We start from the raw sequence: 25,412 nt of genomic DNA on the forward strand, positions 1-25,412 counted from the left end.
CATTGCACCAGCTGGATGACTTCAGCCAGTCAGTCACTGCCCTGAGTTGAGCTTTGGTCCTTGCCTTGTAAAGTAGAGGTCATAGTAGGTGTTGCACAGTGTTGCTTGTAGGATACATGACAGAGAGAAGGTGCGGAAAGTGTTTGGCAGGTGTCTGGCACTTGGCAAATGGAAGATGTCCTATTGAAATTGAGCTAATTTGCAATTTTACACATAAAAGCAGCAAGCTATTTCAATGTCATCACAAAGGGACTGGTAGTCTCTTCCACCTCACCATAGATATCCGGATGCCATGAGACGCAGGTGATCATTGTCTCCATTAGGTTATGAAGATCAGTAAAGGACTGGAACTCCTTCAAGTGGGTATCAGTCTTGTCCCCAAAGGTGCCTTCTTCTTCTGCCAGGCATTTCCAGTCATCAATAAATGTGTTCATGATTTCATTTTGTTGCAGGGCTATCTCAACACTATTTTGTTAAAGAAAAAAAAAGCAATGAAGACGTTAGATTTTAGTATTCAATGATATGTCTTTCAGCAGCTCCCCCCTACTTCATTTATACTGAAAGAAAATAAATTCTCAATTATATTTAGTAACTAAATATTAACCCCATATGAAAATAAATGACTTAAGAGAAAAACACAATTCATGGCAGTGTGCTACTCAGAACTTCAAAGAACGTGCTATTCAGCTCCCAGGATGTGGTTCGCTGACAGCCTCTAGCACCTTCACCATCTGCTTTGGTTTCCAGGCCAAGGCTTGCTGTCCCCAGACCAATGAGCACAGCAGCTGTGGGGACAATAGGTCCTGGCCATTTCTGCCTCCTGCAGGACTCCTCCAACAGGCCATCTTCACTCTGCAGCTCCCTGTTGGATTGGCTGAGACTGTCTAAAGCTCTCCCTGTCCAATCCTGCTTCCCTTTCCTTTATTTTTCACAGTGTGACCCACAGCTAACCTGTCCTTTGAACTTGGTCTCATTGGGTTCCTGAAAACCCCAAACTGACAGAAAAGGCCATTTGCTCAGCCATATTCAATATCAAATGCTCACATGTATGAATTATTATACTACTATATAATTAGGATTGTGTGTGTGTGAGTGTGTGTGTGTGTTTATATATAATTTAGAACAACAAATAAGAGATTCTTAAGGGGAGAATTGGAGTTTAGAAGTGTGTGTTTGTGTGTGTGTGTGTGTGTGGGGTGGTGGTGGTGGTGGTGGTGGTGGTGGTGGTGGTGGTGGTGGTGGTGGTTTAGTTGTCACAATGCCTGGGAGAGCAAATGTATTTAATTTCATTACTACACCTCCTGCAGTGCATGAGATAGTCCCTAAAATGAAGAATTATCCTGATAAAAATGCTAATATTGCTTCTTAAAAAAACAATCTGAGTGCTAGGCTCATCTCTTAATAGTCTAGGGATCCTGGCTTTCCAGGCTCCTGTCTTAAAAGTTAGTATAAATTACTAGAATGTTTATTGTCCCTTCACATGCTTAGGTTTGAAAGCTCAGCTCACTCACAAAGCCTCTAGGAACTTTCCCACAATTAGAATGCCACCCAGGGTTTTACCCTAATGATTGAAAGTCCAAATAGCTTGGTGTTTTAATAGGTGTGGTAAGTGGAAAGAGTGGTATCTCAATTACGAATTTCCTAAATAAGAAAAATTCTTTATTTAGACAAAACAAATACTACATATGATAATAGATACTCCTAAAACATAATTAAACAAGGGTACCATTTAATACCTCTGTCATTAAGCCTTAACACTACCATTCACTGCTTAATGAAATACTCTTTTGGTTAAATCCTTCATGTACTTCACTTTTCAAACTAGAAGCATTTCTAGGACCAGCAGCATCAGCATGACCCGAAACTGTTAGAAACACAGTCACAGGCTCCACCTCAAACCTATTAAGTCAGAACCTGCTTTTTAACAAGATGCCCAGGTGGTTCATATGCACATTAAAATTTGAATAACCCTGTGTAGGGAGGGTAGAGTCACACCCTGGAGCTCCAAAGTTTAAACCCTGTTTCAAGTAGAAATATTTGTTAGCATTTTCGAGCTCTTATTTCTTTCTGTTTCAGCCTGAATGAGAAAGGAATTCCAGAGAGAAGTTAAAGGCAGGGCTGTGGGGACAGAGCCGCAGAGAGCAGTTTCCAGGCTCTCGGCCTCACATAGAAAAGGTGCTGGCTCAGGTAGTAAATGGCCATCAACTGTGATTGGATGGCCATCAGCTGTGGCTAGTTGGCCGTCAGCAGTAACCAGTGAGCCACTGGCCACTAATATAACTGCCGTGGCTACGCTAGCAAAAAAAGGGGGCTAACAAGAAGATGGTAGCTGAGCCAGCAAGCGGCTGAGTGAGGGTTGCAGATTGTGTGGTTCCTGTTTTCTGTTTCTCCAACCCAGTCACCAGTGAGACTATAGCGATATGACTCCCCTATCTATGGCTCCATGGGGTTCCTTTTTGGCTTCACCATGTCCTGCATTCTTATGTGGGGAGCAGGACCAGAGACCCTGCCTGACCCCCTCATGAGTCCCCGCATGACAAGGGCCTTTGTTTGCTCTGGTTTCCTGATTCTTTCCTCTCAGGGTGAAGGGGTAAGTAATTCACTAGGGAAACATGAAGACAGCACCTTTTCTCTGGTTTCCCGTTTCTTGATTTCCCTGCACTATGACTTGGTTCCTGAGAGTGATGAATTGGAGGCTGGCAACGCCGTTGTCTGTGTTAAAGCCTATGAGAATCATTGTGTTTTTTTTGTTTTTGTTTTTTTTAATCCCCAAATGAAAGTTTCTTAGTTGCTTTGAGAATTCCCTGAAAGTTTCTATCTCTCCTCTCACATGATTTCCTTCTTTTGCAAATCATGCTTCCTCATTTCTGAAAGGACTCTCTTCCAGAACAAAACTAGGTTTATATTAGTTTTTTAAAAATTAAATAAGCCTTAAACAGTTTTAGAATGTGGAGGGTGGCAGTCATATGAACATGGGTTTCTTATATATTCTTGGCCAGTGCTATTATAATTCCTGTGCCAGTTTCTCTCTTTCTTATAGTCCTGGCTTCTCCTTCCTACATCTCAGGGAAGACATTATATTCCTCTCTTTATAAGCATGGCACTTGAAAGGGAAGAATAAAAGGCCAGGACTACAGATAATACACAATATGGATAATTGAAAATTGGTTATAGATCATTTATTCCCTCAAAATGGGTTGTAGAGAGACAGACTTTTCATTTTCAGTGTTCTGATGAGGAAAAAATTATATAACTACTTAATTTTGATGTGGAGAAAAAGAAACCTTAGGTTTTCTTGTTTCTTTTTCTTTACCCACATAGAAAAAACAAACAAACTATAAATAGCATGCTTCCCATGAGTGGCATATAATTAATATACTCTCTAAATCATTGATGAATTTTTGAACCAGATTCTTCCTTGGCATAGATAATTTTCAGGACCGACAATTCATCCAGGCTGAGAGAACTAATGATGTTATCTTAAGAATAAAAAAGCATACCTTGGGATGTCTATGAACTCGACCACCAAATTTTTAACTTTGGAAATAAATGGAAACCAACCTATTGGGTTCAATTGACAGACCAGTCCATCATTGGTTCCACTTCTCTGAGCCCTGGCTGCAATCAGCTTGATAAGCCCTTGTCAAGCTCTTTCTCTGGTTTAGAAGTCCCACAGCTCTGCCTACCATCTTAGTACCACTGTAAGGGGTGTTTTGAAGACACCTCTCTTTTAGAGCCAATAAGAGTGGCAGCCACACAGGAATTAAGGATAAGGATGACATATCCAAGAAGTATAACCAAATTGAACGTAGATTCTTCTTTTTCTTTAAATTTAGGTTCTTATTTACAAAGATATTTTTGTCAATTCCCATCATCATGCAATAATCATCCTTAACATCCATAGTACCCTCATCTTCATAACCTTATAAAAGTCAATGCAGCTCAAAAGTGGAGTGAGGAGTGGAGTAAAAGACTCTAATAAAAGAAGCTGTGGTAAATAAATGTTAATTTGCTGTTATGAAAACATCCTCACATTGTCAACTGTACACATCATCCAGGTTTACACACTGTTTGGTGTGGCCCTAGCTTTCGAGGTCTAGGATGTTGCTTGGCAATAGAAGAGAAAGAAACAGTGAGAATCTGTAGAAGAATGTCATACGCTCACGCATATGTGATAACTGTCCTCATACGTTCTATCTAGATACCGTGTATTAAGCTGTTTTGTAAGACCTATTATTGTAACTACACATACACATTTTATGTTTTATTTTAAAAATTTAATACACAATTTTTACCTTATGGATGCGTTGTTAAGAAAATCGGTAAAAGGCTTTGATTTTCCAAGTGTTTCTTTTTCCTTTTCTAAAAATTCTCTTGGATAATATTGCATGGCAGCATTTTTGGGATATGTCCTAATATAGTACAAGAAAATTGAACATAAAAAATTAGATCAAAGCAAAGTGAATATAGGTCATGTCAGGTCAAAGTTTATCTCTGTGACAGTGTTAGGATATTATTTTATATTTAAATTCTATGTATTGATTTTTTTCTTTATCCTAGAAATTCATCTTAACTGCCATTCAAAGTATCTGTGTATTTCTCTCCAACATAATCAATAAGCTCTTATTTTTTAAAAATTTTATTTAGATATTATTTTAAACTCGCAGAAAAATTGTAAGAAGTCTTCTCAACTCCAGGCTTTTTCTCCAATACACTGCCTGGCTCATCTTCTTTTAATACCGTACCATTCTGCCTCTCATGCTTCAGGACTTGCCAAGTTCCCTACTGTCTGCCACAGAGAAACCACTTCTCTGTCTCCCTCTGCTACTTCCTCCATTGTACCCAGGCTGATCTCCTCACGGCCCCATGCAAACTCTGTTGTTCCCCTGTCCCTGAGTGGTTCAGGTTGTTTTTAAAATTTGGGCTGTTTTCCCTTTCTCTATGTCTCCAAATCATATTCAACATTCATGGCTTATCTTCTACAAATCTAAAATTATTTCAAAATAAGAAGTTTTTTTTAAATACTAAAAAAATGCATAACTTAGCTAAATATGTCTTCAAAATTATACAATATTTGAAGCCTAGCACAAGTCCCCAAAGCATTCCCTCGGCAATCCACTTCACATCAATTCATTCACAGGACTAATTTTAATCAAGAGCTTGATGTGTGAAATGATACAGTTTGTAGCCTCCAAGCGCTCTGGCAGATAGACAGGTGTGCTGGTGAGTACAATATGGGTCTTCAGTGTTACGACAAAGACACCTCTAAGTTCTAGTGGGCTCCTAGAAGAGGGAGTGATCAATTCTACCTAGTGTTTCCAGGAAATCACAGAGGAGTGGCCACTGAACTTAAAGGGTGAAGAGGAGTTCCTCAGTTGGACAAGGCAGTGAAGCGTATTTTATTCAGAGGAACAGCATCGGCAAAAGCAGGAAGATATGGAAGGGTGGGTATTCTAGGAGATGGAAGCAGCTCATAGGGTTAGAACACAGAGGGCTTGTTTGGGAACAGGGCCATGAGGCTGGAGGAAGGAGGACCTTATATGTCATCCCAAGGGCTCTGGAGCCAAAGAAGACATTTAGGCAATGACCTAACAGTCTGATTTAATATGCAAGAATGATGACTTAGGCAGTAGAACAGAGCAGTTAAGAGGCAATGGTAATATTCCAGGTGAAAGCAGTACTGTAATTATTAACAGCATCCACCATTTTCCCACTTCACAGTCTTTGTGGTTTTATATACTTGTATCCCATTTTCCTATTAAGATTTTAAAAGGCATTGTTGAATGTAATAAGATCTTCCTGAACTGAATTACACTGTGGAGATCTGTATCATCCTTGTCAATCCATTTCTGTTTATTATAAAGCTCTCTCAAACTAATCATAGACATTGCTAGATTTTGCTGTAATCGCCTTTGAAAATACATAAAGCTGTCGCATACTTACCATCTTGTCTGAGTACTTGTGTCTTTGACTTGGGGGACTGCTTGCATGCCAACATCTTTCTCAAGTTGCTTAAGGGTAAAATTTTTATCTGGATAGGCTGTACATTCAATATAGGCATCTTTTACGCTGGAAGCATTCTGGTCACTGAACTGAATTGGGGCACCAAATGCACTTCGTTTTCGAGAAATCATGTATGTAATCTGCAGCACAGGGAAGCAGTAAAGGGAGCATAATCAAGTCCCTGGAGAGAAATGGGTGTGTGGTAGAGAATGCGGGTGCTCTGCCCAGATCCTGTCAGATCTCTGTATATTTTCTGGGCTCCCCTCCAGCTCCATGTGCTTTCTGTTCCCACGGCCACTGCTGCTGCTTTGCCATGCAGCAGTGCTCCAGGGCTACCAGGACCACTTTGCTCTCAGGTATAAACAACAGGAGGTGACTAGCTGTTTACATCCTAACCCATGATGGACTGGCAGGAGACATAAGACAGCCTAACTCCTTTGCTTCTGTTTGGGATGACTCTGAGGTATCATTTACACTCCAGAGTTCCCCGAGGGGGTCAGGCTGAAGCCTTCCCTCGGCCAAAGTTTTGCCTGAGGCTGTGCCTTTGCAGGGCTTCTGTCACACCCCTGTCCTGATGCCTTTCCAATTCGGGCATGGGGCACTTTCAAAGTAAATCACTCACATTCAAATCCTCTTCTTAGGCAATGGCACTGTGTCGGTTCCCTAGGGAGGCTGTAACCAAGTACCACAGACAGGGGCACTTAAAACAACAGGAATTTACTCTCTCATAGCTGTGGAGGCTAGAAGTCCAAAGTCAGGGTGTCGGAGATTCCTTTTTTTCTGAGGGCTCTAAGGGAGGATCTGTTCCTTGCCTTTCTCCAGGCTTCTGGTGATGCCAGAAATTCTTGACGTTCCTTGGCTTGTAGATACAGCACTCCATTCTCTGCCTCCTTCCGCTCTCCCTGTGTCTCTATGTCTTCACCTGGTCCTCTTTTTATAAGAACCCCAGTCATAGTGGAATAGCACCCTCCCATTTCCTAGTAGGGTCTCATTCTCAGATACTGGGAGTTAGGACTTCATATGTTTTGGGGGAAACACAATCCAACCAATAGTACACACCAAAGACAATGACCATTCTTCTATTAAAAGAAGAACCACGTGCCGATAGCAAGCATAGCAAACCTTACAGATCCTTCAGGAATAAGGGCTGTTCAGCTATAAGGAGGTAATGAATGGAGATGATATTCAAGCCTCTGACCTGCTTTGTAGATTCCTTAACTGATTCCTCTTCAATTTCTTTTTCACTGCCCAAAGAAACCCATGGTTTAGAGATAGGTGGTTTATAAATAAGGGTGTCTTCAGGAACACGCTCTTTAAATTCTTTCTGTTCTTCTCGCTCTTCTGATACTGCTGGGGGCTAGAGTAAAATAGCATTCTAAAATATATGACCAATTTTAGGTTATAGAGACATGTATATATTTTGCAATAAACTATTTTCATATTAATTCGTTAAGCACTTCCTTGTTATTTTTCTTCTTTGTTGGTTCATGCTTTTTGATTGAGAAGGAAACTAAGCAAAAAAAGGAAGAATAAAGAACAAAAAAGAAAGATATCAAGGATATAGAGAGAAGATGAAAAAAGATAGGAGAGTAGAAAAGGAAAAGATATGTGATAAGAAAAAAAGCATGTACTGCACATGTTTATGAATATGGAAACTAAAACAATGTTAAATATAAAACTAGTTTTCTCTGATTTAATGAAATTTCTTTGATAAGAGGATTATAAGTATTCATAAACATGGTATCCATTAAACAATGAGTTAATGTTTTTAAATCAAGATGTCCACAAGGAGATACTAGAGAGACACATATCAATATCTCTCTCTATATATATATCCATTTACCTATCTACCGAATAAGTATCAATAGGTGAATGAACTGATATATTGTGTTATAATCATAAAATAAAACACCATAAAGCAGTTGCAATGAAAAAACTTGATATATGATACATATATATATCTGAATGTATCAAAATGAATAATCTTAGGATTTTATAATTCAGTGAAAAAAAGTTGCAGAATGATTTACATAATTTTATGTGACTTTTACATAAAATAATAAAACACATTATTTGTGGAGCATTCATATACGGTAAAAATATAAAATCAGGGACAGGAAGGATGACTTTTGAATAATGGTTCCTTATAGAAAGAAGTGAGGAAAATGGAATTAGGGAGTATAAAAATGGGAGTGGAACATTATCTATTATATTTAATTTCTTTTTTTTGTTTGTTTGATTCTTTTTATTTTTTATTTTTCAAGTATATTTAATTTCTTTAAAAAATTGAAGTAAATATGGTAAGATATTAATATTTGTTAATTCTGGGTGGTGATTGTGTGGATATTATTCTCTTCTCTGTCTCCACATTTGTAATTCTCTTTCTACACATTTGAAAATATCTCACTATACAGTCATGAGCTGCATAATGACATTTTGGTCAATGACAGTAGTTCCATAAGATTATAATGGAGCTGAAAAATTCCTGTCACCTAGTGACACAATAGCCATGGTCACATCCTAACACAATGTATTTCTCAAATGGTGGTGTTGGTGCTGGTGTAAACAAACCTACTGGGCTGCCAGACATATAAAAGTATAGCCCATACAATTACGTACATTACATAATACTTGATCAGGCTAATAAACAACTATTATGTTACTGGTTTATGTATTTACTATGCTATACTTTTTATCATTGTTTTAGAGTGTACTCTTTCTACTTATTTTAAAGAAAAGGTTGCTGTAAACCAGTATATCATGTTACGCCAGCAGCAGCCTCAGACATCTCGTTTACCACATCTTTGACTGTGTCATTTTCTCTTCTGCTTCATTTAATCTTGTGCTGCTTTGTACAGTGACAAATTGTACAGGCTTGTAGCCTAGGAGCAATAGGGAGTACCATCGATGGTTGTGTAAGGGCACTTTATGATGTTCACACAACGAGGAAATCATCCAATGATGCATGTCTCAGAACCTGTCCTGCGGTTAAGCAGCGCAAGACTGTAATAAAAAAATTAAAAACACAACCATAAAAATGACATTGGAAAATGTTAAGGCTAAGTAAAAGGTTACTTTTAACTTCAAAAGTGTTAGATATTTTAAAATTCAATGTTTTCCTTTATTTTTCTTGTTTATTGGACAACCAGTCCCTCAGTCTGACCAGGCCTGCCCCTGAGAGTGCGAGATCAGAAGGCAAGTCTCAGAAATCTGTTACCTTTCATGATCACATTGAAAAAACACCCTAAAGGTGAACTGACTTTTCCCCTTGGAAACCATTCTTTTATTTTCTGCTGCCCTCCCCACCAACTGCGCACTGACTAGGTCATCCTTTAAAATTTGTGCTTTTAAACAACATAGCAAACATTTATGGAGTACCTGGCTTTGTGTCAGGCACTATACAAAGGGCTTTACCTTGTATTCGTCCATGTAATTTTCACAACAACCCTGGAAATGGACACTACTGGTGCCACCATTTGGCACATGACCAACTCAGTAACTTACCCCAAGTCATGGGGATGGCAAGAAGAGAACAAGGGATATAGGCCAAGGAGTGGCTGAGAGCAGTGGTACCCTAGATTCACTGTGTCTGCTCTCATTGGGTCAACAAAGGGCTGATTAATACAGTAGCTGCTACCTTGAGACGTTTGATGTACTTCCTCTCATATTTACTGCTCTAGGTGCCAGAACACTATGTAGGCCCCAGGGAACCAGAGCTGAACAAGAATAATCATAACCATGTATAGATCTCCCCCAGAGGTACCACTTCCTTCTGACGATGAACAAAATGCAAGGGCATGGGTGTGCTTACATTTAAATAGTTTTCCTTTCCCTCTTCTGTTCCAATCAGATAAAAATTAAGTCCATATTTGAAGTCTTTGTCATAAACAAGCAGAAGCTCATCTGCAGGATATTCCTATAGGAATAATAGCAAAAGAACGTTACAGAACATTTCATTAAAAAACAACAGAACATACATCTTCCTCAAGCGCACATGGAACATTGTCCAAGATAAATCATGTTAGGCCACAAAACAAGTCTTCATAAATTTAAGAGGACTGAAATCATATCAAGCATCTTTTCTGACCACAATGGTATGAAACTAGAAATTAATTACGTAAAGAAAACTGAAAAATTCACAAATGGGCGGAGATTAAACAACATGCTACTGGGGAGGCGGAGTGGGGAGAGATAGAGAGAGAGAGAGAATGAAGGATGATGATGTTTAATGATTCCACCATTTATTGACATTGACACAAAACTGATTTCTCTAATCAATCATAAAAGATAGCCATAGTGCTAATCTATGGCTATTAACTCCAAATTGCAAAATTATTAACTTTAAAAAGCTCTTAAAACACGATGGGTCTAGAGAAAATTGCCATGCAATTTTATTTCTAACAGGAAAAAAAAGAAGCATTTCTTTTATTTATCATTGTGCTCTGTCGTGTGTTTGGAGACAAATCTGGACCAAAGTTATGAATTAAACAATTAAAGCAGTATGGGAAAATAAGGGTAGATTCCTAATCTAGTTAAAACTGGGCAAGGATCAGTTTTTCTAGGTGTGGAATAAGACAGTCAGTCCCTGATAAGCATTTGCTTTTCACAGAAGATCATCAAGGAGGATTCTAACGGAGCTGAGAGCAAGTCAGCATTTGCCCAGTGTCACGGCCAATGTCAGATGTGAACTCATTAAGCTCTCTAACTTTTGTTGTTATGTACCAGGAACCCCCTGAAGCAAGATTAAAATAAAAAGGGATGTTATACTTACCTGAATAATTTTTTTGAATGGGTAGAAATCAGATACTGCAGCTCTCTTGTGAAAGTCTGCAAAAATATCTTCTTTTTTGATAAGTTTATAAGGTTGTTCATCTGTGAAGTCTTCATTTACTCGGCAGTTAAATATTTCTTGGGTCTTTGTAGTTAACACTAAAGGATAAATTTCTGGATGACCTGGGAAAGACAAAATAGAATTTTGATATTTAATGTAACCACTTAAAATATCAGGTATGGGAAATATGAAATTGTTTGCTGCAAATAATTGTCTTGGTTGAAAATCTTAAAAATACTTTAAAATCATTGGTCTTATTTTAAAGTAGGTGTATCCATTATAAAAATGTCAAAAAAGATTAAAATAATAACAATTACTCATAATACTACCTCTCAAGAAGCACCTCTATTAATAGTTTGCCCTATTTTCTTCTAGACACTCTGTATATTGTATCTTATATGAAATTCTAAATCCTGACTTTAATGCTTACCATTATGTCACAAGTATTTTACTATGACCTATATAATCTTTTTAACACAACATTTTAAATTAATGTAATTAATTTAAATAATTTTTAACAGTTCTGTTGTTGATAAACATTACATTTTCTCCCTCATTTGTTTCAATGATTGTACATAACTCTACAAATATAAATTTGTAGAATGTTGTGTATAATTTTTAAAATCATATTTCAAATTATTTTTAAGGTAGATTTTAAAAGTGTAATTATTGGTCCGAAGGTATAATCATCTTTTTAGGCTCTGTCAAACCTGTATTGCTTTCCTAAAGCATCCCCTCCCTTACCCCCCACCAGCGGCTCTCTCTCACTTAGGTGACCTCACTCCCTATTTCACGGAGAGAATTCTGTGTCCTTACAGAACAGAATCCTGCAGTCCTGCCCACCAGCTGGGTGGCACAGGCACCACCTTTCTATCCTTCCCTCCAATCCGAAGACCGGCCTGCCCCTTTCCACCCTTCTCAGCCATTGAGGCCCATCCATTCAGGACTCCTCTCCCTTCAACTTTTGCTGCATCTGGTCTGTTTTCCCTTAGCATGCCAATTTCCCATTATAAAAAAACCTTCTCTTGACCTACATAGGTGCTGGCCATCCCTACGGCTCCTTTTTACAGTCACACTTGTTACTCAGCTCTTCACATTTTAAAGCTACTGACTTCCCAATTAGGTTGCATTAGTAAGCCCTTGGAAATAGGAGGAAGGTGGGGTAGGGAATCCCTTTTCCCTCCTCTGGTTCCCTAGTCCCAGCATTGCTTTCAGAAGAGGAGGGAGGCAAGGTGCAAGAGGCTTGTTGCCTTTAAAAACCACTAGGTGGAACTGAGAGGTTCACGCTGAGCTTGTGCCAAAAAGGAGGTGGCCATCCTTTATAAACAGAAGCATTCCCATTGACCAGAAAGCTTTCTGTCATCCCAGAAACAGGAAAGACAGTGACAAAGATTTTGTTCTGTGTCACCTGCCCCTACTACACCTACTTCGAAATCTCCCAGCTGGATATTTTTCACTAAAATCACCCTGTCACACTAATTGGACTTTTTCAAGGCATCTTTACCATAGGATCTAACTTTTCTTTATCTAGAAGTTAGTGAATAGCACATTGTTTCTAGCTGCAACTGACAATCCGTAATAACTTCAGGCAATTAGTGCCCAACAGAACACACAAAACTCCTGAGGTCCTACTACCTTCATGCCCTGCCCGAAAAATGGGCAAACTAAACAGGGCAAGGCCTGATGCTTCCAACACCCCCAAGGGTCTCTGGCAAAATTCAATAAAAGAACTGCTGCAAGCTAGGCTTTGAGGCCTACAGTGAAGACAGCGCATGTGGGGACAGAGCCCCAGAGAGCAGTTTGCTGGCTCTCGGCCTCACGTGGAAAGGTGCTGGCTCAGGTAGTAGATGACCATCAGCTGTAATCAGATGGCCATCTGCTGTGGCTGGGTGGCCATCAGCTGTAACCATTGGTCACTGATATAACTCCCGTGGCTAAGCTACGGGGTTGGTTGGTTGGCAGAGAAGCGTACGGTAGATTGTGGCTCCTGCTTCCTGTGTCTCCAACCCAGCGGCCAGTGAGAGTATAGTGGTATGACTCCCCTATCTATGGCCCCATTGGTGTTCCTTTTTGGCCTCGCCCTATTCTGTGTCCACCCACCCGGAGTGGGACCAGAGACCCTGCATGATAGCACCCCAGGAAGACAACAATGAGGCTATGGTGATGAGATGGGCTTTGGGCTCAGCTATGCCTCCAACAGAGTGGAATGCTGGTTGCTCAGCGGCGGGTGAAAAACGATATTGAAGCACAAGAAAAGGCCTATAGGGCCTCCTGAAACTTGCAGAGGTCAGGAGCCCTGCCACAGGGGCACGACCTGCTGGGCAGGGGGTCAGGCTAGGGTGGTGAGTGAACAACAAAGTAGGTGAATAACAGCCATGATAATTACAGTAACATCTATGGAGCACCTACTGTGTGACAGGTGCTGTTCTAAGCACTTTACATGCATTATTAATTCAATCTTCACAACAACACTCTGAGATGGTGACTATAATTGCCTACATTTTTTTTTTTTTTTTTAGCTGAGGAAACTGCAGCCCACAGGGTTCAAATAACGTGTCCAAAGTCAGGGGCTAGGAGTTGGAAATAGGGGATCTGGGATCCAAACCATGGTTCCTGCATTCTAACTACCATGCCTTGTTGGGGCCCAGGGCAAGCTGCCTCCAGATATCCCACAATGATGTTGATTGTTTTGAATAAAATCACCTGAGTAGCAACAGGAGCAGGAGGAGCTCTCTGACTTTCCCCTGTCATCCTAAAATCAGGAAATAAATCTCCATGATAGTTGCCCTCCCCACTCCTGAAGGATTGAGAGCCGACCTTACCACAGGAGTTATAAAATCCAGAGTCGAAAGGAATGTATAAACAAACCTTATAGCGGCTTTACTAATTTACTACCCGAGTCCAAACCTTGTTTAGATTCCTCACTAACAATACCCAAACCTTGCTTAGATCCGTTTCTAATGAGCAATAACTTTCTTTGTCCTGTCAATTTCTCACAAATGTATTGTTTCTTTGTCCAAAAAGTATAAAAATGGTGCCTCATTCGATCATTTCTCTGAGCCTCATTTTATGATCTGAGCATCATACTGTGATTCTCCCGTGTGCCCACGTATTAAATTGGTTTTTTTTTCCTCCTGTCAATCTACTCTGGTGTCAATTGTATTATTTTATAGCTAGTCCAGCCATAAGAACTAAAGAGGGCTAGAGTGGGGAATTCTTTCCTGCTCCCCAACACTACACTTTCTCTCTAATGTGTGAACACAGCAGAGCACAGGCGGGGGTCCTGCTCCTTCTCCACACACAGTCAGGAAGGTAACAGGAATTCCATTCCATGGGATGCAGTGAATGGCAGTTATTTACCTAACAGGCTGATCCAAAGACAGACTCAGCTCTGCACACCTCACTCCTTAAACCCTTACTGTGTGTGCAAGGAAGAGGCCTACGCACTACAAATCACGTCCTTCCTGTTGAAACAGTTAATTTAAATAACTTCCATGCATTCCATCTGTATCTTTTTAAAAAACATTTTAGTTGTTTACTTTAAAAAATCAACACTTTTGAGATACAATTGAAAAATAATAAACTGCGTATATTTAAAGTGTACAATTAGTCAAATATATACATATACCCATGAAACCATCACCACAATCGAGATAAAGAACACATCCATAATTCCCAAAGTTTCTTCCTGCCTCTTCCTCCCAGCAACCCTCCCTCACCCGCAGGTATCTACTAATCTGCTTTCTGTTACTATAGATTAACTTGCGTTTTATGGACGATTTATAAGTGAAATTGCATAGTATATACTTTTTGTTTGTCTTCTTTTACTCAGCATAATTATTTTGAGATGGATTCATGTCTTTGCCTGTAGCAATGGTTCATTCCTTTATATTTTTGCCTTGTATTCCATAAAGAAAAAAATCGATTAGGCAAATATTTCTTAAAATTCATGGCTTCGGGTATGTGGTACCTAGGGAATCTTTGCTTGATTTAGGTTCACAAGCTTTTCTCCTATGTTGTCTTCTAGAACTTTTATAATGCTTGGTTTTACATTTAGGTTTATCGTCTGTTTTGAGTTAATTTTTGTGTATGATTGATCTAGATTGAAGTTCACTGTTTTTCCATAAAGGTATCCAATTGTTCCAGCATCTTTTGTTGAATAGACTGTCTTTTCTCCACTGAATTGCTTTTGCACTTTTGCTGAAAATCAATGGACTGTATATAAGTGAGTCTACTTTTGGACTCTCCATTCTCATTTATTGATCTATTTCTCTATGATTGCGGTATCTTTTTTATAGTAACAACAATGAACCTTCTTTGTGACAGTCCTTGAAAGGAAATGTGCATGTACTACCTGATTTAACTTCTGCAACAGTCTCATGAGGTGGGTATCACTACCTCATTCTTCAGATGAGGAAGTAGAGACGCAGAGAGGTGAAATCATTTGTGGCCACAGTCAGTAAGTGGCAGAATTATCATTTGAACCAGGGCTGTCTCATTCCAAAACCTGTGCTATTAATCACTTATGGTAAACAGAATAATGCTCCTCTCACCCCAAACATGTCCAGGTCCTAATTCCTGACGCCTGTGAATATGTTCCCTTACATGACAAGTCGGACTTGCAGATGTGATTAGGTTAATGATCTTGAGATGGGGAGATTATTGGGCCCCTGTGGTTGGTCCAGTGTAATCACAAGGGTCCTTATAAGAGGAAGGCAAGAGAGTCAATATCAAGGAGGGAGATGTGACAGGGAGGCAGATGTGAAAGAGAGAGAACGATTAGCAGAAGCTACCTCTGTTAGCTTTGAAGATAGAGGAAAGGGGCAAAAGTCAATGAATTTAGGGGTTTTTCACTGAAAAAGGTCAGGAAAGAGATCATCCATTCAGAGACTCCAGAAGGTAACACTGAAAGTAATTTCAGATTCCCATCTCCAAATGGTAAGGTAATACATTTGTGGTAATTTGTTATGGCAGCAATAGGCAATTAATACACTGCTGATACCCTAACCGGTATTAAAATATGACTTATAATTATGATTTGGGTAAATTATTTAACTTTTGAAAGTCAGCACCTCCATCTTATCATGGTCATAATAGTGCTTACTTTGTAGAGCTTTCAAAGGATGAGGCACAGAGCTGTTGCTCCATAAATGTTAGCTATGTGTAAAAATTATACATATTCTCTAGAAACCTCCAGACATTGCCTTTAAGCCCTTAGAAGACAGATGTTTAACTAGGCTGTGGCTCTCTTGGTTCCTTGGCAGGAAAGGGGATACTAGTGCCCTGGAACATGACAGCCATGAGCCCCGAGTGACGTTGACAATGTCCTAGCAAGGAAGACACAGGGATCCTGCTGTTGCCCTGAGAGGAGTCTGGGGTAAGGGGAGAGGTTCTGCTATAAGGGGATGCCAAATCAGGACCTGCCCTCAAGTCTCACTGCCAAGTACTGAGGTTTCTTTGTTTTTTTCTCTTTATACAAATATATTCACTTCTATTTTTCAGTCCTTTCTCATTTGGCCTAAACATCTCCACCATGCCCCATTCTCAGGTTCATGGATCTTCTATCCAGCCAATTATTTAATCAAGAAATATTTATTGAGCACCTACTGTGTGAAAAGCATGATGCTAGTGCCAGGGTATACAGTCTAGAGGGGAAAACAGACATTAAATAAATACACGCAGATATACATCCGTACAAATTGTGACAAATGCTATCTAGAGGAAAATAGGGTGAGAGATTGAACTAAGGAGGGCAATAGTGGTGGTGAATTCATTTATACAAGAACAACAGAGAAAGGGATTCATTCATTTATTCAATCAATCAGTCAACAAATATTTATTGTTTGTTATATGTCAAGATCTGTTCTAGGCATTGGTGTACAGTGGTGAACAAGAGAACTTCTGTTTCCCTGGAGCTTGAGTGTATGTGTGTGTGTATGTGTGTGTGTGTGTGTGAGAGAGAGAGAAAGACAGAGAGAGAGTAGTTTCTAAATGCATAAACAAATAAATAGTTGATCCTCGTTATTCACGGATTTTGTATTTGCAAATTCACTTGCTAAAATTTATTTGTAACCCTAAAATCAATAGTTGTGGCACTTTCACAGTCATTAGTGGACATGGTTAGAGTGGCAAAAAATTTGAGTCTTCCAAAGTGCACATTGCCAGCTGAGGTCAAACAAGAAAGACTATGCTCTGCTATCTAGTATCAGCTGTCACACCATAAACAAGTGTTCTTTCCAATGTCTATTTAGTGCCATATTTCTCACATTTTTGTGCTTTTTATTGGTGATTTTGCTATTTAAAATGGTCCCCAAGTGTGGTGCTGAAGTGCTGTCTAGTGTTCCTATGCACAAGGAAGCTGTGATGTGCCTTACAGAGAAAATACATGTGTTTAGTAAGTATCACTAAGGCACGAGTTATAGCTGTTGGCTGTGAGTTAAATGTTAATGAATCAACAATATATATTAAATAAGACACGTTTAAACAGAAACACAGATAAAACAAGGTTGTATATTGATTGGTTATATCAATGTTACGACTAAAACCTGATCCTGTAGTTTCCCTAAGAACAATGTCTCAGTGTTTGCTAATTCAGTGGTCACAGCAATTGTATAGAACTGCCATGAATAAGGAGAACCAACCATACTTTAACTTCAGAATTATGATAAGTGCTGTGAAAGCAAGGAGACTAGATGAGAGAGAGGCCTTCAGGAAATGCCTCTTACAGAGATGGGACTGGAGTCTGGTTCTGAATGATGAGATGGTGCTAGTTATATAAAGATCTGGGGAAAGATGTATCCAGGCATGTGGAGCAAGAGCAAAGGCCCAGAGGCATGAACACATTTGTTAGGTTCTGTGTTGTAGGCAAGACTGGTAAACTATAGATGGGGGAAGAGGATGAAGAGAAAAGATCAGAGAGGAAGATGGGCCCAAAAAAACTATACACACAAAGAAAAATCACGGGAGAGTTTAAGCAGGAAAGAGACATAGCAGGTTGCTGTGTGCAGAACAGATTCAAGGAAGCTGAGTGGAAGCAGTGAAACCAGCTAGGAGCTAAGGAACTAATCTAAGCGAGGGGGTGGAGTTTGTGACTAAAGTTGTAGACATGGAGATAATGTGAAATGGATGGATTTGAGACATAATTTAGAGGTGGAATTGACAGGAGTTAGGATGGTTTAAATGCAAGTGGGGAAGTGTTGAGGAGGAGGAAGGGGTCAAAAATGACTCCCACATTTCTGGGTGGTACATTCATTAATTCAATAAGTATTTGTTGGGCAGCATAGCCTACTCAAGTGCTGCCACTTGCTGTTAGCTGACATCTTCCCACCATCTCCCCACCTCTGCACTCCACAGCTCCACCCCTTCTGTCACTCTGGCCCAAGCCACCACCATCTCTCTCCTGGACTGGTGCAATAGCTTCCTAACGACGGTCTGCTTCTGTCCTCGCCACTGCAGTGCTCAACAGAGTCGCCAGGGTGACCCAGTCAAAACCTAAGTCAGATCATGTCACTCCTCTGCTTAAATACTGCCCATAGCGCCCTATCCTACATGATTAAAAGCCAAAATCTTCACAATTGCCTACACTGCTTTTAGAGCTTTCTCTTTTCCACCCTCTCTGTTTCCAAACATGAGGTACAACATCTAAGTCAACATTAAGAGAAAGTTTCAAAAGCAACAAAACAAAGCTCTAATTATTTAGCCTCTAAAAGTAGGAACATTAGTTTGGTTGTCTAAGGTCTAGTTTATTTGCTTAAAAATCAGCCTTTCTCCTTGAAATAGTGGAATCTTACCATGAAGTATAGATAAATAGTGCCGATGAGTCAGAGTTTTAAAATACTAGTCTACGAAAGTAATAACTTTCAGACTTACCACACTTTATAATTACAAAAGGTCTCTCAATAATCATAGAATGTCGGATTTTGAAGGAACAGCTTGGCTCAAATCTATTTCTCAGTTTGATATTCTTTCTTCCAGTCTTACTTTTATTCTATCTTTAAAATTTTTCATTTTGTACTCTAAATGACATGAAATAATTTTAGTCTATGTACATGTTAAGCAATTGCTTCAATTTGTAACATTCTCACTTGTTTAGTGCATATTAAAATATTATAAAAACTAGGGACATAATTTCTAAATTATATTTCCAAGACTTACCCATGTTCTCCATATTCATAGGTTCCGCTTCACTGACTAGAATATAATAAAATGATGTCAAATTTACATTTTTCAATCAAATATATATCTTAATTTATTACAATTTTTTACCAAGTCTCAAAACACAAAGCATAAATGCAAATACACAATGAAGACTTAAACTATTTTATGAATAATTAAATAGAATCTGAATAATTATCTTTCTCACAGAATTATCTCTTATTGATGTTTCCTATGGCATTCATTACATGGCATTTAATTGATACTGTAATGAAATGGATACAAAATCAGAATAAATCCCCACATTTTGAATTCCACTTGTGTTTGGCTTTATGACAGCAAAAATATTTAAATTTATTCGATACACAAAACCATGATCAATTTGGCTGCTAATATATGTACAAATACTAAAGCCATAAAAATCCCATTAATAAAAAGACAATCTTACCTGATAATATTTCCTTATTTCTGACAGTTTTTGGCGTTTTTCGGCCACGTAAGCTCTTTCCTTGTTGAGATTTTGGAGCCATGGCTCTGACTTAGGCTGCACAAAGAAAAACTATCATTAGTAAATGTCTGGTTTACAGTTTCAAATAGTAAGCATTATCATTTAGTAAACAGAAAAATATATTTTCTAAGTTTAGCCTTTAACTACATCAACATGGGTCGTCATAGAATGTGTGTTCTGTGGCCAAAGGTGTAGTGCAACAACAATCTTACTGATAAGCTACTGCCATCCCAGTGGAGGTATTTAGCTGAAGCACAAGGAAATGACCTGCCAACACTTCAACGTCTCAGCCTCAGGCCCTGCCATCGAAGTACCACAGAGGACACTGGTTTCCTGGCTTCGTGCTGCAGTTCCCCTCCCAGGGAGTTGCTCTGTGCTGGGCTTCCTGGCAGGTGTCCCAGCTACAAAATTTATGGGCCGACAGAGACCTACAACGTGTATATATGTACGTAATTTTTAAATGAACATAATTTAAATAATACTTTTTTGTCCCAGCAGGTGTACATGTAACCACAGTGTCCTTATTTGCACTGTCAGAGAATGCCTCCAAAAGTTTTCCGTGGAATCACTCATCAATTTTGACAGACATGACACTGGCCAATGGCCTTGCCATGACATCAAATCCTTGTCATCTCCTCAATGCTCACCATTATCCCATCTGATTAAATGGTTAGGAGTGTGATTTCAGGAGTCTCACCAACAGGATTTAAAAACAGGTTCAACCTTTTACCAGCTGAGTAACCCTGGGCAAATTACTGACCTTCTAAGTCTCAGTTTTTTCATCTGTTTAATGGAGATAATAACAAAACCTATCTCACAAGGTGGTTGTGAAGATTTAATGAAATAAAGTTGCATCATCAACAACTGAGTCATCTCACACTGTCTCATTTTCATAAACCAACATATATTGAATATTATTTTATAGTGTGGGGGAAAAAGAAACTTTTCTCTGCCCTCAAACTTCTTTCAGCTGATCTAATAATTAAGTAGACATGAGACAGATTAACCAGAGGAAATAACCAAATTTAATTCATGCATGTATACATGCGAGTCTCGCATACATGAGAGTCAGAGACGCCACATGCAAGAGGTTCAGAGACAGAAAGGGAAATTGAGTATAAGTGACATTCTGAGCTAGGGATGAGGTAATGTACCTTGGGGCTTCAGAAGGTCGCAGAAAGAACACGTGTTCAATAATTATTAGTTTGTCCTACCATATAGATAGGTAAAAAGTTGTTTCTGGTTTTAACACTTATCATGGGCCAGGCTCCCAATTTAAATTCTTCTAGATAGCTAAAGGGCAAGTGTGTGGTGGGGGCTGCATAGCAGAAGTTTCTCTTGAGCCTGCAGGGTTTTGTTTGCCTTTAGCTCAAAACAATCTGCGTACCACTAAGGCATATCTGGGATGGCTCAGTCTGAACCCCTACAATTGCTCACATCGAAATATCACGAGCTTTATTTTATGCCTAGTCCCTTGCTTACGAAATCTTGAACTAAATGTGGGTGTGTTTGTCTAAGGGTTTGTGTATACACGTTTTTTTCCTTCTGCTTTTCACATGTGTTTTTTCAAATGGTAATAATGATAGCCCATGTTTGTTGCATGCTATGTGCCCGGCACAGTTCAAAGTAATTTAGATGTTATTTTTTATTTAATTTCAACCACCCTTTTAGGTAGGCATTTTCTTAATGCTATTATCTTCATCTCCATTTTATGACGTGAGAACAGAGGCTCCCAGAGGTCAGGTAACTTGCATGTGGAGACATACAAGGCTGAGTGGTGGAGGCAGGGTGTGAGCCCCAGCGGTCTGGCTCTTTGTCTACACTCTTACATTTTGTGTGAGACTATCTCTTGGATTTCAGTGGTAAATATTTATTGTATTTCATTACAAATGAAGCTTAAATTTAAATTCATTGTCTTTCCCTAGAAAGGTATGATTTAATCAACATTTTATGAATCGGACAATTTAGGAATTTCTACTTTTAAAATATTCTGCAGTGGATGGCTCTGACCCAACTCTTCAGCTTGTCAAGTATCCATCTCACTTTTCAGCCTTAGCATAATTTCAAATCTTGGACCTAGTCCTTTTTTCAAAATATTCTTTATAAAGGTACCCCCCTCCATATTCTATTCCAGCTGCATTTGACTTAAAATAGTCAAGAACACTCAACACCACTGGGTCTCTCTCTTTCTCTCTCTCTCTTTCTCTCTCTCTCTCTCTCTCTCTCTCTCACACACACACACACACACACACACACACACACACATTACCATAATCATCATCATCACCAACACTACCACTGCTACCATCCCTATTCACTCCACAAATATTTATTGAGCAACTATGATGCACCCGATGCTATCCTAGGTGTTAGGAATACAGCCGTGAACAAAAGAGCAAACCCTTGCCCTGATAGAGCTTCCATTCTAGAGGGGAGATGGATGGCAAACAAATAGGGAGCAAAATATTTAGTACTTTAGATGGTGATAACTATCAAAGAGAAAAATCAAGTAGGAAGGGGGTTGGGATTACAGGAGTAGGGACATTGCAATATTATATTGTAGAATCAGGGAAGCCTTCACTTAAGTGACATTGGAGCAAAGACCTAAGAGAAGGGAGGGAGCCCAAAATGCTGATATCTAGGAGAAGGATGTTTCAGGCAGAGGGGAACAGTAAGTGTAAAGGTTCTGGGGCAGGAGTATGCTTGGCACATTTAAGGTCATTATGCTTGCTTCCCATCTTTTCTATTTTTAAACAAAGATTTAGAACATGACCTGAAACTAATATCTTGAAAGTCTGGTAAATATATCTCCAAGAACTGCTGCTTCTTATTCAATCTCCACCAAGATCCTGATTAAGCTTCAAGGTTCTCCTGGGTTCTTCAACCATTTTCTGACAAGTACACAACATCCGCCCTCCAGCAATAACTGTTTCTACAATATTTCCAATTAGTCTACAATACTTGTTTCTCCCCTTCCAACCACCTCTTTCCAAGATTAAATATTTACTCATGTAAGTAGATGCTATCCCATCACTTTGCCCTTTGAAACATCTCTTGGATTCCAAGCCGGCCTCTCCCATACCCTCCACTTGTTCTGGCCTTTAACATGTGCTCCTATACCAGAAGTTCCTTTTTTGTGCTGGGAACCCCTTTGGCAGCCTGATGAGGCCCATGCGTCAAACAAAAACATGGGACTGAAAGGGAGATAGATTTTATTGAAATATGGATATCAAAGCATTTTTAAATTATAATAATTTATATGCTTCTTTATTAACACATTAAATAACAAGATGTAGCAGTGGTTCTAATTACTATCTTAATTTTGAAGATGTGATGAGCAAAATCATAAATCTATAACATCCTTAATATAATATGAAAACAGCTGTAATCTCTTTTAGTGACAAAGTCACAAGTCCTGCTGATACCCGGTGACTTGTTACCAAATGCATACTTTTCAATTAGCAATTAGTAAAAATAAACATGCAGTTTTATTTTTCTATCCACAGTCTTCTCCCCTACCCTCTAACTAGATCATGGCCATTTAATTGGACTCCCTGCCTCTGTTCCAATCAGAATAGTCACAGACAGGGCAGGCCTTCAGAGCTCTCTTTCTAAAATGCGGATCTGAACAAGTCACTTCCTTGTATACTGGAGAATAAAATGTGGGTCCCTAGTGACCACAGCTCATTCTCTAATAGTGGAGAAATGGAGCTTATTTGAAATGCACATTTCCTGGCGCCGCGATCATGCAGGTCTGGGTGAGCCTGCAGTTTAAAAATCACTGTGAGATAGTCTTACACTGGTAGTCAGCAGACTAGACTTTGCGAACCAGGACAGAGTCAAGTGTAAGCATCACCTTTAACACCCTTCAGAGTTTGCCTCACCACATCCACCCTTCCAGTTCTACTCCAGCCTCATAGGATTACTCTCCATTCTCCAAACAGTCCGCAGAGCTGCCTAGCTTCCTCTCTGGGAAATTCCATTCTCTCCCCATCCCTCTAGTTCACACCATTCACACATTTCTCGACTTGCTTAAATCTTATTCATTCAAGGTCCAACTCCAATAGGACCTTCTCTCTGAAGCCTCCCCAACTTTCTCACTCAGAGGCTTAAACAATTGTTTTCCCTGATGCTTTCTGATCACCCATTTAAAGCAGTGAATTACGCCAGGCTTCTGCAAAGGCAGAGAGCCTCAAACTCAGAGCTGTCTGAAAATTGATGTGAATTCATTCAGCATTCAGCATACACTCAGGAGGAGAGAGAAATTACTGAGTAGCAACTAAGTCCTGGAGGTCACTAGAGGAATAAGACAAGATCTTTCATTTCGAAGAGTAAATGTGTCCCCCATCATTGTCTTCACTCTTTATCTATTCCAGCCCTTTCTTAATGATCCTGGGTCATCTCTCAGTCCACGTTAATCTTTTCTTCTTTGATTCCTGATACCAAAGAATAACCAGGATCAAGCTGTTTTCCCATCCATCCACCCATCCATCCAGTATTTATTGAACTCCCACTATGTGCCAGTCAATGCGATAGACACTGGGGATATACAACCTGCGAACAAGCCACAGTACCTGCCCTCAAAGTTCTTAAGAGTGTCGTTAACTGCTCTCCTGTTGCTATTTTTGCCTCCTGGCTGGGCTGGAAGTTCTTTGAAAGCAGGCATGGTTTTGTACTTTTTTGTAGTCTTCACAGCAGCTAGCACATTGCTGACATAGAGTGTTCCAAGTGCCCTTGAAAGAGTGAGTAAAATACTTAATTGTTTTCCAAACCTCCGTTCCCATTCAGAGCTTCCCTTACCTGATACTGCTGAACTGAAGGGAGAAGAAGCCTCTTTGCAGCACCCTAGGGAAAAACTCCTTCGGGGCCTGAAGATGGAAGTTTGACGCTCCTGTCTCAGAAGAGTAAGTCCAAGAGCACAAACCGCAGCTCCTCTGCAAGCTGTTGCTGCGACGCACTCGTTGCTAAGAGAAAAGAGGCGGTGACTCGGCAGAGATTGACAAAGCGCCAATACCAATACCGTCCCCGCTTTCTAACAGTCTCTTCAGAACAGACTTGTGATTGGTTGCTATTATGCCGGCGCCACGCAACAGGGGACAGGGCGAGGTCCGCAGTTTTTCACTTGCAAAGAAGGAATTGTGTGTCTTGGGTATGTTGAGGACAGTGGCCCGGTCTGACCCCAGGTCTGATAAAGCTTGGTCCAGCGCAAGCGTCCCGGAAGAAAAATCCTTCTAGAGTGCTCTCTAGCAGCAGGGAGGGAAGGTGATAGGAAGATTGCGGGGTTAAAATCCGTAGAGCAGCTGCACTGCTTACCCAGAGGTGAGCTGGGGCCTTCCCAGGAGCCTGTCCTAGATTCCTGTGTGAAGGAGAGATAACCAGGTTCGATTATCTTCTAATGTGTTACCTTTTCCTCTTGCCAGAAATAACTTTTGTGTAGACTTGGACTCAAACTGTAAGTATGAGTCTCAGGGGAAGGAGTTTAAATCCCTTAGTAGCTTCAAGGTTCATTTTATCTGTGGTTGCGGGTCCTGTGGGATTCATACAGTGGAGCTCCTCTGCACACTGTTCCACACTTTCCTCTAAAAATAATTATAACTGCTAATTCGTAAGCTGGGAGAATTTAATAAAGCAATGCAATTGGCTGCTGTAATTGCTCTAAATTAATTTTTTACATTCAATTTAAGTAAAAATACTTGATTGAGAAGAAACTTATAGACATATCTGAGACTGAATGATCTCAAATTAGATAAGACTTTGCATTATGTTTAGGAAGATCATGTATATCTCAAATTTCTGAAGAATTTGTACTTGCAAAATGTAAATAAATTTTACTAAAGAAGTCATTAAAAAAAAAAGGAGGAGGAGGACTTACTGTGACAACTTTTCCCCAGCCTCTTCTACTTCCTGACACTGAAA

At 39.6% G+C, this 25,412-nt stretch overlaps 1 protein-coding gene across 2 annotated transcripts in view; it reads right to left on the reverse strand.

The window, feature by feature from the left end:
• Nucleotides 1-24,456, reverse strand: part of DNAI3 (dynein axonemal intermediate chain 3) — a 74,044-nt gene extending 49,588 nt beyond the window's left edge. The window contains exons 1-9 of one of the 2 annotated variants that reach the window (XM_081056393.1): nt 24,297-24,456; nt 19,437-19,532; nt 18,989-19,024; nt 10,775-10,956; nt 9,815-9,919; nt 7,202-7,360; nt 5,944-6,143; nt 4,296-4,412; nt 275-465 (exon numbers count right to left, since the gene is read on the reverse strand). In XM_081056393.1, the coding sequence (XP_080912519.1) occupies nt 275-465; nt 4,296-4,412; nt 5,944-6,143; nt 7,202-7,360; nt 9,815-9,919; nt 10,775-10,956; nt 18,989-19,024; nt 19,437-19,518 (1,072 nt within the window). In that variant the 5' untranslated portion in view covers nt 19,519-19,532; nt 24,297-24,456. Of the gene's footprint in view, nt 1-274; nt 466-4,295; nt 4,413-5,943; nt 6,144-7,201; nt 7,361-9,814; nt 9,920-10,774; nt 10,957-18,703; nt 18,850-18,988; nt 19,025-19,436; nt 19,533-24,296 lie in introns of those variants that run through there. The other variant, XM_081056394.1, reaches the window with a different exon arrangement.
• Nucleotides 24,457-25,412: the final 956 nt, after the last annotated feature.

The sequence above is a fragment of the Rhinolophus hipposideros genome (genome assembly GCF_964194185.1).
Source record: "Rhinolophus hipposideros genome assembly, chromosome: 8".
Classification (NCBI taxonomy): domain Eukaryota; kingdom Metazoa; phylum Chordata; class Mammalia; order Chiroptera; family Rhinolophidae; genus Rhinolophus; species Rhinolophus hipposideros.